At 39.9% G+C, this 13,651-nt stretch overlaps 1 protein-coding gene across 1 annotated transcript; it reads right to left on the reverse strand.

The window, feature by feature from the left end:
• Positions 1 to 460: 460 nt before the first annotated feature.
• smtnl1 (smoothelin-like 1) lies at positions 461 to 5,942 on the reverse strand. The gene is made up of 7 exons (XM_030782209.1): positions 5,886 to 5,942; positions 4,934 to 5,128; positions 4,428 to 4,717; positions 4,046 to 4,160; positions 3,808 to 3,959; positions 3,409 to 3,634; positions 461 to 586 (listed from the first exon to the last, which is right to left on the reverse strand). The coding sequence occupies exons 1-7, from the start codon at positions 5,940 to 5,942 to the stop codon at positions 461 to 463; spliced, it is 1,161 nt and encodes a 386-aa protein (XP_030638069.1).
• Between the last annotated feature and the right edge of the window lie 7,709 nt (positions 5,943 to 13,651).

Genomic DNA, 13,651 nt, shown 5'->3' on the forward strand with positions numbered 1-13,651 from the left:
GATTAATCTGCCACACTCTTTGTTTTATGACATCAGAGTCCTGTTCTGAATCTTGCCTTCATGCCTTGATTTATCGCACATTATTCCATTTCTGGTGTTTCTCAGTCCATGTTTATATTTTGACTTGTCCAAGTCCTGGTGTAACTGATTCTTGGTTTCTCTGATTCTTAGTTTAGCTGTCAGGACTTGTCTAAAGACACATCAAGCATGTCTGATTCCTGTTTTCTTATAGAAAATATCTTCACATTTGTAGTTAGTTTGTCCATTGACAGACTCTGACACACCATCTCTACAGCCTGTTACGGTCAGAGCATATCAGATTCCTTGTTTACACTCAGCCTGATCATGTTTCTGATTTGTAGTTTGTCCAGTTCTTCTCTCGTTAGATTTCTTACTTTTCAGACCTTTTGGATTTATTCACTTTGAGTCTTAACATATATACAATCTTGGTGTCTTTGTGTCACTGACTTCCTGAAGGTCCAGATGTGGCTGGTGTGATGGGAGGGTGTCGCCCAGGTGGGGGCCAGCGTTGGTCAAATTTGGTGAAGAAGAGAGGGTCGGTGAAGGGGCCACCGTACACAATAACCTGGAGCAGGTAAACCAGTGCCACCACCAGTGATGAAATTAGAAAAAATGGCAGGAAGGGGCGGAGATGTGTCCAAGCCACACCTACACCATAGCCAAGCCCACCTGAATTGCGATAGTGGGATGTGCGTCGGGTCGAAGATGTGGGTGGGAGGGGATAGCCGGACAGTTGTTCAGATTCTGAAGCAAAGGATGTGGCTGAGTTTAATGAATCCATGAAGGAACAGTGGAGAAAACACTAAGAAATGGAAATCCACGCTCCTTTAGAACGGCTTGTCCTAGCTAAAGCAAATAAAGTGAAACGTTTAAAAAATTAGTTTAAACAAAGCCTAAAAAATGAGTAGTCAGTGTCCATGGTGACAGATATTTAGTCTCCCATTCTTGAAGAAATATCAAACATGGAATGCGGTACTTCCATCAAGTTCCAGAAGTTTCCAGAGAAAAGTTTGTGTCTTTGGACAAGTCCTAATGGCCAAATAATTAAAGACAATCCATGGTGAGAGAGCAGTCTGATCTAGTTCCGGTCATTCCAGCTATTTACTCAAATCCTCTCCTCTGACTACTCGTACATCTATAATGTTAGTTCCTTTTCATTTTCTCTCTCCTGTATAAAGTCCTTTTCCAAGGGCTGGTTTAAGTCTCTGAGGTGAAGCGGGTGTGAGCAAGGCTGTTAAAAGACTATTTGATGTCTCCTCTAACCCAGTCACACTCACACCACCCAGAGTCAGGGAAATGTGATACTTGGAGAGAGAGAGGGAGAGGGAGAGGGAGAGGCAGAGAGAGCAAATGAAGAAGTGATAAGACCTAAATATATTTAGCACCCTGTGACAGGGACATGAGGAAAGGCAGACACAGATCTGCCGTATGTTACGGCCTTTAGATGTAGGAGGAGGTACCATCCCCCTTGTGCAATACTCATAGATGTATCATGTTCATGCTCAAATATACCCCCACACTCAATGTATTTGTTGTACCAATGTTATATCTAAGATATGACTTTCACATTTAGCTGTGCGTGACTGTGCTTGTGTTTGTGTTTGTGTCTGTGTATGCGTGTTTGGAATGACGAGATGAACTTAAGAAGCTTTACAACTCCTAATGTTCCCGCTTGTCCCCAGTAAACCTTCATTATGACTGAATGTACAGCCTCCCCCAGTTCTCTCTGGTACACACCCCTGCCAACGCACCCACACATACACATACATATACCTTCATGCATACCTTCTCATGCATGTACTAAAAGTAGGCTCTGTCATTTTGATATACGGCTCAACCAGGCAGTTTTTCATGTTGTCTTGTCATTTGCTGATGTGAGGAGAGAGAGGACATGTAATAAGTGATAGAGATTCCAGTTTGAACAGCTCAGTCTTTCAAGACATTCCCGCACAATATAAGTGTTAAGGGCCAGGTATGTGGTATCAGTCAAAGAGGCTTAAGTTAGGGCTGACAAAGAGCAAACATTTCACCAGTCATTGGAAACTTGGTGGCTCAAGCGAGTAGAAAAATATGGGTATGGGCGCCCTCTAATGGCTGAAAGCAGAACTGATGCTCTGTGTACAGCCACAGCTCCTTAGATGATAGTGACTTTCAGTCAGATTTGTTCTGACAGCAGGCTGATCAAGGGTAACCTCCAACCTCAGGTCCATTGCTTATCTTTAAGCAGTACTTTAAATGTCTGGTATACATACCTGTTTTCTGAGAGATTCAGTATTGACTTTCTGATTACTTCTCAAAAGAAGGCAATGAGGCATCTTGAAATGCCTGAAAATTCTTACAGCAAAGGACAGAATATTACAATAATTTATAACTTATAAACATGCCTTCATTGTCCAATACCAGCAGACCTACGCCAAGATACCGCTGTGGTTTATTTCAGCCAGTTCAACTGACCTGAAAGCCCTTTTTATTTTCAAATGTAAAATGGGCTTAAAGGGCTTCTCTCTCTCTCCCTCTCTCTCTCTCTCTCTCTCTCTCTCTCTCTCTCCTTTTGTCTTTCTCTAGGGGTAATGGGTTCATTTTGGAGTTTATATTTGTTCATGGGACTATCAGTGTCATTGTGAAAAGATGCAGCTGAAAAGAGGACTACGAAGTAAGTGGGTGAGAATCTCACACATAGATGGTGACATATATCAAGTGTGAGTGAAAATGTGTGTGTGTTTGTGTGTGTGTGTGTGTGTGTTTAGTAATATATTTGTCTACATCCAGTAATTGCGATAATACAGGTACAAGCTGGGTGTTCTTGCTTACATGTCATGTTTTAACCACATCAATGGAATAAAATCAACAGTATGCAGTTTTTGCTGTGACATATACCTTTACTTTACACTTATGAAAATATGTGGAAATATAATATCCTTTGATTATGTATACAAATTATATAATAGTAAACCACAAATAAGATAGATTAAATGTAACACCTGTTTATAAGTAATCAGACAAACTCTCAAAGCAGTAAGAAATTAAAGAAGCATTTCATAAATCCTCCAGTCTACGGTAGCTTTTCTCAAGAAACTGAAATCTATTTCAATCAAACAGTCCAGTAAATGCATAAGACAAAATTTCATGTGTAACTTAATAACTGCATAACTCTCTCTCTCTCTCTCTCTCTCTCTCTCTCGTATCTGTCTCTGTCTTACTCTGTCCTGGCAGTTTCACCTGTTCCACACTTTCTTTATCTGTATTTGGTCATTTGTCCACTAGCTAAGACTCAGTTGTCACTTCTGCCTCTCCTACCATTTCTTTTTCATCCATCTCTCTCTCCTCTTTCACTTCCTCCACTTCTTTTCCTCCCTCTTCTTCTCCTCTCCTTTCCATGCATTCCACTTTTCCATTGACATCTTCTTCTCCCACTTCCTCTTGCCTTCCTCCTTCATCTTCCTCTTGGTTTTTGATTTCTTCTTTTTTCTCTTTTTCCTTCCTCTCTCTCTCTATCTTTGAGAGGTGTTGGCAGAGAGATTGTACATAGGTGAAAACACACAGTGGGTCTGGCCTGTCCCCCATCATCAACATATCAGGCACTTCTAACAGTGGGTAGCAGTCAGCCAGCGACCTGAGAGAGAGAGAAAGAAAGAAAAAGAAAGAAAGAGGGATACCTCTGTGTAAGTGAAGGAGAGTGTGTGTCTACAGTGCATATACATGCATACGAGCTGAGATCCTGTCGCTTTGAAAAGTGAAAGTTAGTTGGATTGAGCAATGCATCTCTCTCTGTCTGTCTGCACATACTCTGCAGTACTGAAAGCCAGGGTGAAGTTCTTCTCTCGTTCGCTGGCTTTTAAGGATGAGAAGTCAAAAGCAGAGGGGAAGAAGCGATGGACGAGGGCGCAGAAAGCCAGCCCGTCACTCCAGGAAGAAGAAAAGTTCTCTATCACAACACCCTGCAGATAAGAAGTAGCAAAAAATGACTTTGTGATCATAATGATGGACAGTCTTTACCAAGCCCCTCCCCCCGGGACGTACCCACCTCATAGTTTCGTGTTTTGTTGACACACCACTGGAGGATTTTCTGTTTGATTGAAGCACCACTTGCCAGCCCTAAAGAGGACCTCTGAACTTTAAAGTTCCGGACAACTGGAGTCCTACAAAAAAGAAGCAAATGTTACTATATTTGCACACTTTACATTCACAGGCACACTGACCAAAATGTATTAAATATGTAACAACATTTAGCTGGTATAACACACGAACACAGCTGTCACACCAACACACTTGGCAATATGATTATAATAATAGTGTCAAGGGTGATGAAACTAGAGTTCATGTTTAAAATGACTAAACTGGGCACACGTGTAGAATGACAGTAATGATTATGGATAGTATTCCAGTGGTGATGGTGATGACTCAGCTGGTCTTTCTGAAACTTTGCCATAGCGTCTCTCCTGGCTGATGAGCGGGCATTTTGGGGTCTGCTCATTCCTATTCTGGGGGGTGCCACACGGGTGGGGGGGGCAGAAGTTGTCCCGCTCTTCCGCTTTGTCTTCCCTTGTTTCTCTGTCTCTGTGCTCTTTACTTTACTTTCATCCTCTCCCTTCTCCCCTGTTTTTTCCGTTTTGCCATCACTCTCTGCCTTTTTTTCTTCAACTTTTTTACACTCCTCCTTGTTTTGATTCACTTCTTCCTTCTCTTCTTTCATTTGCTCTCCACCCTCTTCCCTTTTCTCTCCTGCTGTTTCAGTAGCTTCGTTCTCGGTCTCCTCTCTCTTTGTCGCATTGGTTTCAGTCATTTTCTCACTCATCTGCTCTGCCTCAGCACTGATTTGTGGTTCTGGTTCTTTACTCTTCACTTCTTTCTTTCCATCTTTTTCTCCTTCCACTTCTCCTTCCCTCTCGCTCTCTTCATTTTTAACACCAGCATCTCCTGTGTTGGCATTCCCAGAGACTTTTCCGTCCCCTTCACATGCTTCACTCTCATTGACTCCCATATTTGCATTAGGCTCCACCCCTTCATTCTCTTCACTGGCCCCTCCTCCAGTCTTTTCAGCCCCGCCCCCTGGTTCTGCATCTGGCTCATTAGACTTCTCCTCTGCAGGCTCCTTGTCCTTTGTTTCCTGTGAAGTGCGCATGAACAAAGTGTCAACCCAGTTCACACACCGAGCATTGAAACTGACTATTCAGATATGCTGGTCTGCAACGGACAACTACCACCTTCAACTAAAATTGCAAGTCAATCAAGACAACTTGTGTCATGTCTAAAGTGAATAATTCCAATGTTGTGCATAGTTCATCTATACATAGCATAAAGTCCTTTAAGGAACACTTAAATCCTTAAAAGTCTTAAATTCTCAACGCTTGATCAATGCAAATGCAAATACTGCTGATATTTATTCAGAGAGCAAGGGTGTGTTCAACTACCTTTGAACTACATAAATGTGTCAATGTAGTCTCAAATGGCATGTGTTGAGTGAATCTGAATTTATGTTTTAGACTCTCGTATCTCTCTCTCTCTCTCTCTCTCTCTCTCTCTCTCTGTGTGCATGCGTCTGGTCTTGAGGAACAGTTCCAGGTGTTACTTTGGGTCATGACTCATCAGCTGAAATGGGGAGCAATTACATTCCTCTGTCAGAGCAGGTGTGTGTGTGTGTGTGTGTGTGTATGTTTGAAGAAGTCTGTATAGAGAAGGAATAAGGAGTTGGTTTGAGCACACTTCATATATAGGGACAGTAGATAGTGTATTAGTGTATTGTTAACTATCTGTGAATGGTTAAATGTGTGAGAGTGTGTGTGAGAGAAAAACAGCAAGAGAGTGGGTAAGTCATTATATTTCTATAGTTAGACTTTATATTTATCCATGCAGGTAATGGTTACCTTGTTGTTGTTTTCCTCAGTTTCATGGATTGCAGTTACATTTTCAGAATTCTCCATTTTTCCTATGTGACCAACTGAAAGAAAACCTCCAGTCAGATCCCTCGGTACTATGCCTTCAGGGACACTGTAACTACTCTTCATTCACTCTCTTACACATCAAACTCTCTCTCTCTCTCTCTCTCTCTCTCTCTCTCTCTCTTCTCTGACCTTTAGAACAACACAGGCACCAAAAATAGACAGAGTAATACTGGAAACTTTGGCTCAGTCTGAACCCCATAACAGCTGCTACTGGTGGAAACCATGTATACAAACATACAATACACACACACACACACACACACACACACTTACACATACATCATTTCAGCTCACCCACATTGAGATCCAAGGTGTGCTGTATTACTAAGACAAAAAGGTCTGTGCATTGACTTGGTTTCTCTGGATGATTAAGAGTGTCATCTGGTCTATGCTCAATAACATTGAATTACACATACCTCCCCTCAAGGCTCAATAATCAGACTTTATTAACTGGTGCTGTTTGATGACACTCTCCTCTGCATTTGGTTCTCTAGACACACACATGCACAGTTTTTCAGCCTCTCTACCATTCCGTGCATACACACAAAACATCCCAACTACACAACATCATAACGCAACTAACTTTGTTACTTTGTTACTTTACTTTATCATTAAAATGAGTTTTGATTGCAATGTGAGACAGCACAGCCAACAAACCAAACCTTGATTAAACCAAATCCTGTATCAAATCTACATAAACCAGTGTCGTTCATATTATTTTACATGTCACCTTTTTTTTTGCTGTAATCATAAGAACAGAACAACATCTCCACAGTAGCCCTTAAAAATGTTCCTGTTAAGCAGGTTTCCTCATTTGCCTTACCTTCTTATGCCTTTGGAGTAAGGAAACACTGTAGTTGCCTGTTGAGTGTGTGTGTGTGCTGGGGTGTGTGTGTGTGTGTGTTTGAGATCTGCAGTGGGTATGAAAATGATTCTCAGAGTGGTGTAAATGTTGCCTAAGTGTCTTAACATCTCCCCCCCTCCTCTCTCTCTCTTTCTCTCCCCCCCCCTTTCTTATTCCTTTCCTCCTTTCTCTATCCCCACTCTCTCTAATGAATTCAGTCAGTTAAATTGCTCCCTCTACACACGCAGACACTCAGTCACACTCTCTTATATCTATATATGTAAGTCCTCTTTGTTCAGTGGTGGGACATCCTCTCTCTCAACACAAAACAGATGTCTTTAAAAATAAACTGCTATCTTTCCTCACTTTCTCTCTGTTCCTGTCATTATCTTTCCTCTCCACCACCCCCATCCATCTCTCCTCTCTTTTCTCCTCTCTGTGACTAATAATGTGTCACCACCTTCAAGTGTGCCTTCATCTCTCTCCTCTTTCACACTCATTTCCCAATCTACTCTCTGCCTAGTCCAGAGTTACTATTTTCTGTTCTTGTTGTAGTGTTGTCGCAATATTCACGTCAATGCAAGTAGTCTTTAACCTTTCTTTGTGTTCATTATTCATTTCATTTAAACTCTCTTCTCTTTTGGTGGGGTGGGGGTGATTGGGTGATAAAAATGAGAGAGAGGAAGAGAAAGAGGGAGAGATGACTTCTTATTAGTACTTGGACCCCAGAATAAGAGTGTATGTTATGTAAAGTCAAAAGCAGTTCATTACAGAGATGAAACTTTTATCAAATTACCGTTTTTGCTCTGGCATTATTGCCTTACAAGGTTTTCTATGAAACCTAAATTAATCTGAGGGGAACTTGAACATGCACCCAATGAACACGAGGGGGCATTAGTTCTTCACAATCATTGTTTGGTATAAGTGTTATTAATGATGGAGTACAGACTGACAAGTCATCTTCAGTGTTCAGAGAAGTCATACTCCCCCTCAATAGAGCAGACAGTTTTTTTTCCCCACATTGCAAAATCCCACTGTTGTCAGTTTTCAGCCCTGTTATTTGGCTTTTGTTGACCCTACAAATAACACTGGCCTGTTTCACTGTAAGTCATATTAATCTATAATAGCTAGTAGGCTATAATAGGCGCGGGTGCAACAGGAATGAAAGGGAAAAACTCGGTTTTGCATAAGGCACATCTGATTTCCTCATGATGTGAGGCTGAATGCATTGTTTAATTTCTCAAGAGAAGTCAACACCTCTGGCAAAGTGTGTAAAATAACAGGAAGCGCAAAACTTTCTGGGACAGGAGACTCCCGGCCCTCTGTCCCCGCGTATACATCGGATGATCTCATTTGTTTACAGTTCCTTGTAAATTGTTCCCTGAGGAGGCCTTTTCAGTGTGTCAACATGTTAAGGACTGCGTATTTACAGTTAGTGAACTGACATATACCTAAAGACAGAGCAATAGGTTAACTGTTCTCCATTTCTAGATAGCTTGGAAATGCGCTATTAACTTCATCAGGTATAGGCTTATCTTGAATGCCATTTTTAGGCCTGGTTTCCTACAGTTTGTCTTCTCTTCTCATGACATTGGGGTAAATTACCACTGCACTACAACAATCCAGTAGCATATTTTAAAAGACTGCGTGTTCACAAAAGTTCTTTCAAAGAAAGAGAAAAGCATACGATTCGCAGTGTAAATCTTTTTTTTTTTTTAACTGAAGTTTACGAGAGGTTTTATACAGTTATTAAGTGAAGGTTTCCAAGCTGAATCAGTTATAGTGATCTAAGCAGCTTGTCACGTTACAGTCCCCTGATGTGTTTGTTATTGTAGTTTGTAACTGTTATATTATCGTAGCCAATTTATTAATACTGGTTTTCATCAAACAAAACATGTATTGCAGGAAAATGTTTTTGGTAATTAAAAATGTTCATTAAGGCTGTTGTTTGGTGAAGTTAAACATGGCCTCCTACATTTGCTTTTGGCTGTATGGCAAAAAACACGCCACACCGTGTGTCTTATCCCTTTCCCTCTGACACATCCTCCACACCGCATGGTTTAAGTGTATGTGGATGTTACACAGAGCTTAACAGGCTTATCAGCACTCAGAACTTTCAGATATATCACCAATATTTTCATCGTTGTAATTACAAAAGAAAGGTAGAAGTGTACTGTTCTTGTTCTCATTCATCTATAGATCAGTAGTTATCAATTCCAGTCCTGAGGACCCCCTGCCCTGCACGTCTTTGTTTGAACTCTTCATTATCACAGTTAATTGAGCTAATAAAGGGCTTAGTGATTAGTTGATCAGTGGAATAAGGTGTGTTTTGTTTCAGCTCAGGACTAAAACACCTTATTCCACTGATCAAGTAACCATTAAGCCCTTGATTATTCAATCAACTGTGATAATGAAGAGTTCAAACAAAGACATGCAGGAAAGGGGGTCTTCAGGACTGGAGTTGAGAACTACTGATCTATAGAACAGAGTGGCACAAAACTGTTAGCATCAGTTAAGTAATAATATGTAAGTTTTTACATATTTGCTTATGATAGACAATTTAGGTTTGGATTTTGTTTTTTATGTCACAATGCAAGACTCTAATTAACAGCAGTCTAACCATATTTAATAAAAAGAGCTGATTTGGTTATGGAATTATTGCAACCTACTGGACATTTATCCGCATACTCTTTAGTATGCTGGTAATGTAACATTTTAGTATTTCAGCATGACTGTAATCAACTAAACCTCTTTATCTGACTGCATTTCCACTTCTTCACTACTTAACTGATGTTTGATCATTAAAAAGAGTTGAGATTACCATGGAGTACTAGATTCACAGTAGTCTTTAGAACCATACGGAATTACTAATGTGACCTATGGCATAGATAAGAGGTGGCTTTTAGTCCATATTAGTTGTTGAAAGGAGATTTACGATTCCTTCTTTAAACAGCAATTTTATGAAAACTGACACTCATCCCTTTACATGTTTTAATACATTTCAGTTTATTTTGTATCACATTGTATACAGAACACCTTATTATAATGATCATTATTTAACACAAACAGCCAGACTAACGAAACATGAAACATGATGGTACAGCAGATTTCATGAAAATTAATTTATTTTAAAACTATGTTCTCACAGTCTACCCACACGAGACAGTATGATTAAATTAACAGCCGATGGGCTATATGTAGGTTATTTGCCATAGGCCTTAATAAATCTGAAGTTCAAATTCTTAACCCTAAGAGAAAAGGAAGATTGCTTTAAAAAAGAAAAAAAAAGAAAAAAGATTATAAAAAATTTACAAATGACCCTATAGTGTTTCTGTGATTTAGCTAAACAGAAACAGACCTCTCTCACAACTAAACACAGGTCGCATACGCACGCGAATAGGTAGAGGGAGTGTCCGTAGTGTGGCCACATTCAATACGCAACAGCACTAAGGAGAACGCACGCGTGAAGAGGGGAGCTGGAATCGGGTTGGTCAGTAGAATGGTTCCCTTTTTCTTCACTAATAGAAAAGTAGAGTAGAGCACAGTAAAATAACTGAGTTACTAACAAACGGATACAGTCTTTGAGAAAACTGTGCTTATTAACACAAAAAACAGCAATGTAAATATAATATTTGCGCTGCCTTTATACAGGTAACATCATGAACGAGTAGCGCCCCGCATTAAAGTCATCTTTCGAAATTACTGATTCACACAATAGTTGTGTAATATACTTGTTTTCTCAAGCAGTCCGTATGTATCAGTGTCAATCACTGAGTATTCGCTGTTATGCCGTGCCAGAATTGGCCAAGCATGGTCAAGCGTCTGCGAAACATCTGTCGCTTCGGTATTTCGCTTGATTCGATGTTAAAGTACCGGGAAAATGTTACTGCAGCATTTTTTATATGTAGGCCTATAATACTGCGTTGGTCCCACCATATTTTCTTTACTGGGCTCGACTAAAACAGTTCGATAACATTTAATATAAGATGTTTGCCACCAGCGCCTGCAGCCTCGTGCTTAACATGAACAAGCTCACCGGTTGTATGGTATTTGGTATGGTCTGGACGCTTAGACATGAATAACCACGTCGCATCCGAGCGTTTATAGCAGCATTTACACTACGAAATTGCAAGCGTTTGTCGCTCCCTGACTCTGAATGTATGGATTTGTTCATTATACAAAAGTATTAGCATTAGCCACTAAATTCTACGAGATATCACCAAGGCACGAATCCTCAGAAAAGGCATTTTTCCCTTTAAATGTGTTCAAATCGAAGAGTCTTTTGTTTTCTAAAATGCAACTGAACAGGAAGAGTAGAGGGAATATCTCACCATTCAGCATTTCATCGATAAACATGCGGTGAGCGTGTTCTTCATATCACTCTCTTAATCACCTGGTAATTTTGCCGTTATTTTCAGTTGATTGGGGGTTCAGATCAGACTGGTTTATACTTACCTTATGACGAGTTAGTGCTTATCGTTCTCAACCACTACTTACCATTGCCAGCTAGCTGGAATTTCAGATACCATATACTTTTTACTGTGAAAAGGCAATGCCTCTGCTATACATATATCTCATTTTACTGGAAAATCTAAACGAAAATACGAATAGAGAAGTGGGAATGATGTGTGTGCACGTGCATTGGCATTTATGCCTTATTAGAGGAAGCTAGATTAGGTCAGATGCCTCATGATGCACTGAAAAGTGTGTGACATACACACAGATTTAGAATTGCTGACATACTCAAGGCCATAAAATAATTTTAGGTATATATAGGTTCCTCATTGTCAATATATGACATGTGACCACACTAAACTCACTAAGTGTGTGTGTGTGTGTGTGTGTGAGAGAGAGAGAGAGAGAGAGATCCTGGGTTTTTGCTCTCAGTCAACGTAAGCACACAGCTATGAATATGTGTATTGACTTTTTTTGGTGGGGGTGGCGAGGGGTCATGAAAACCATGTTTGAGCAAGGTCTTTCCGTGTGTGTGTGTTGTAAGTGACTGAGGGGGCATGGCTATTGGATTTGTATATTTGAGGTGACGAATATGGCAGAAAATAGTTACTCTATTTTCTCGAGTTCCTCTTGGTTTCTGTGGAAGCTAAGGTGGTCCCATTATGCAGTTGTGCTCAGAATAAGATGTGTCCAAATCGGTCTTTCACACTACTCATCACAAGACAACCAAAACACTTCCCCTTAAGTGTGACAGATTTCGTCAGAGACATGCCAGCTTGCGCACGCACACACACACACACACACACACACACAAACAACACTTAAAGAGCAACTTAAACTTAGTTATATAGGAACAGGCCCTTGAACTTAAATGCACACTTACATACAAACAAAGCATGAAGTCAGGTAGCTCAAATATTGCAGCTGGTATTCATACCTGTCCTGTTTTGAATCACACAGTGCTTGTTTGTGTTTATTTATTGTATATGTAATATCCCAGGGAAATGCTCATTGATGATAGTGGATAAACTGAATTCAAACTGTGTCAAAGTTGCTCATTAGACAAAATTATACTGAAATCAGCAGAGATCAAGTCTTCTGTTCTAACTATTACAAATGTAACGCCCTAGTCTCCATGCTTTTGCTTTATTATATTTATTCTTGTCAGGTGGTCTTTTGACTCATTTCACTAATCATTAACTTGACAACAGACTATGTGAGTTCACAAATTTATTATACTGAAGTGTGAAATTTTTTTAGAATGATTAGATCAGGTTAAAGGTATTTGAGACAATTTCAAAACTACCACCTAATTTCAAACGAACCCAAAAACTGTGCCTTTAGAATTATGCGGGACTGACAGAAATCACTGAAACATTCATATATATAAATAGACACACACACACACACACACACATATATATATATATATATATATATATATACACTAGTGGTCAAAAGTTTTACAACACCCAGTTTTTTTTCCAGTTTTATTGAACTTTAAGCAGTTCATGTCCAGTGAATGACCTGAAATGGAACAAAGGTTAGCAGTAAACTGCCACAGGTTAAAAAAATGTTTAGGTTACCAAAAACTGAAAAATAATGTGAATCTCCTTTTTCAGGGAAGAAGTAATGGTTCAACAGCTTAACAGTGTTTGAAGTAAGCAAATCTCACAGTTTCAACTGTGAAGAGAAGACTTCGAGCTGCAGATTTGAGAGATCGAGTGGCAGTCAGAAAGCCACTGCTAAAATGACAAAATAAGAGGAAGAGGCTTTCCTGGGCCATGAAGCAGTGGACTACTGAAGTCTGGAAGAAGGTCTTATGGACCGATGAATCAAAATTTGAAATCTTCAGTTCACAATGCAGGGTTTTTGTACGCCATCGAGTAGGTGAAAGAAAGGTTCCTCAGTGTGTGACATGAACTGTCAAACATGAAGGAGGATGCGTGATGGTCTGGGGTTATTTTGCTGGAACCAGAGTCGGTGACTAGCACAGAGTGGGGAAGAACATCCTACAGCAGGATAATGAGCCAAAACATACCTCCAAGCTATATCAGAACCACCTTAGAAGAAAAGATCAAGACAGTAGGCTTCAAATCATAGAATGGTCAGCACAGTCTCCACACTTAAACTCCATCAAGCTGGTTTGGGATGAAGTGTACAGAAAGCAAAGCAACCAACAAGTGCAACACATATTCTTGGGAACTTCTGCCACATTGTTTGGAAGAACTTTCAGAACAATATTTCAGTTCCATTGTAAAAAGAATGCCATTGGCATTCACAGGCTACTTTGATGAGTCAAAAACTTATATTAAATTGTGTTAAACAGAACAATTCCATGATTTCTTTTTTATCTCCAGTTGTTTTTTTGTTCTATGCTTTAATTTCA

Source organism: Chanos chanos, chromosome 1 (genome assembly GCF_902362185.1).
Source record: "Chanos chanos chromosome 1, fChaCha1.1, whole genome shotgun sequence".
Taxonomy (NCBI): domain Eukaryota; kingdom Metazoa; phylum Chordata; class Actinopteri; order Gonorynchiformes; family Chanidae; genus Chanos; species Chanos chanos.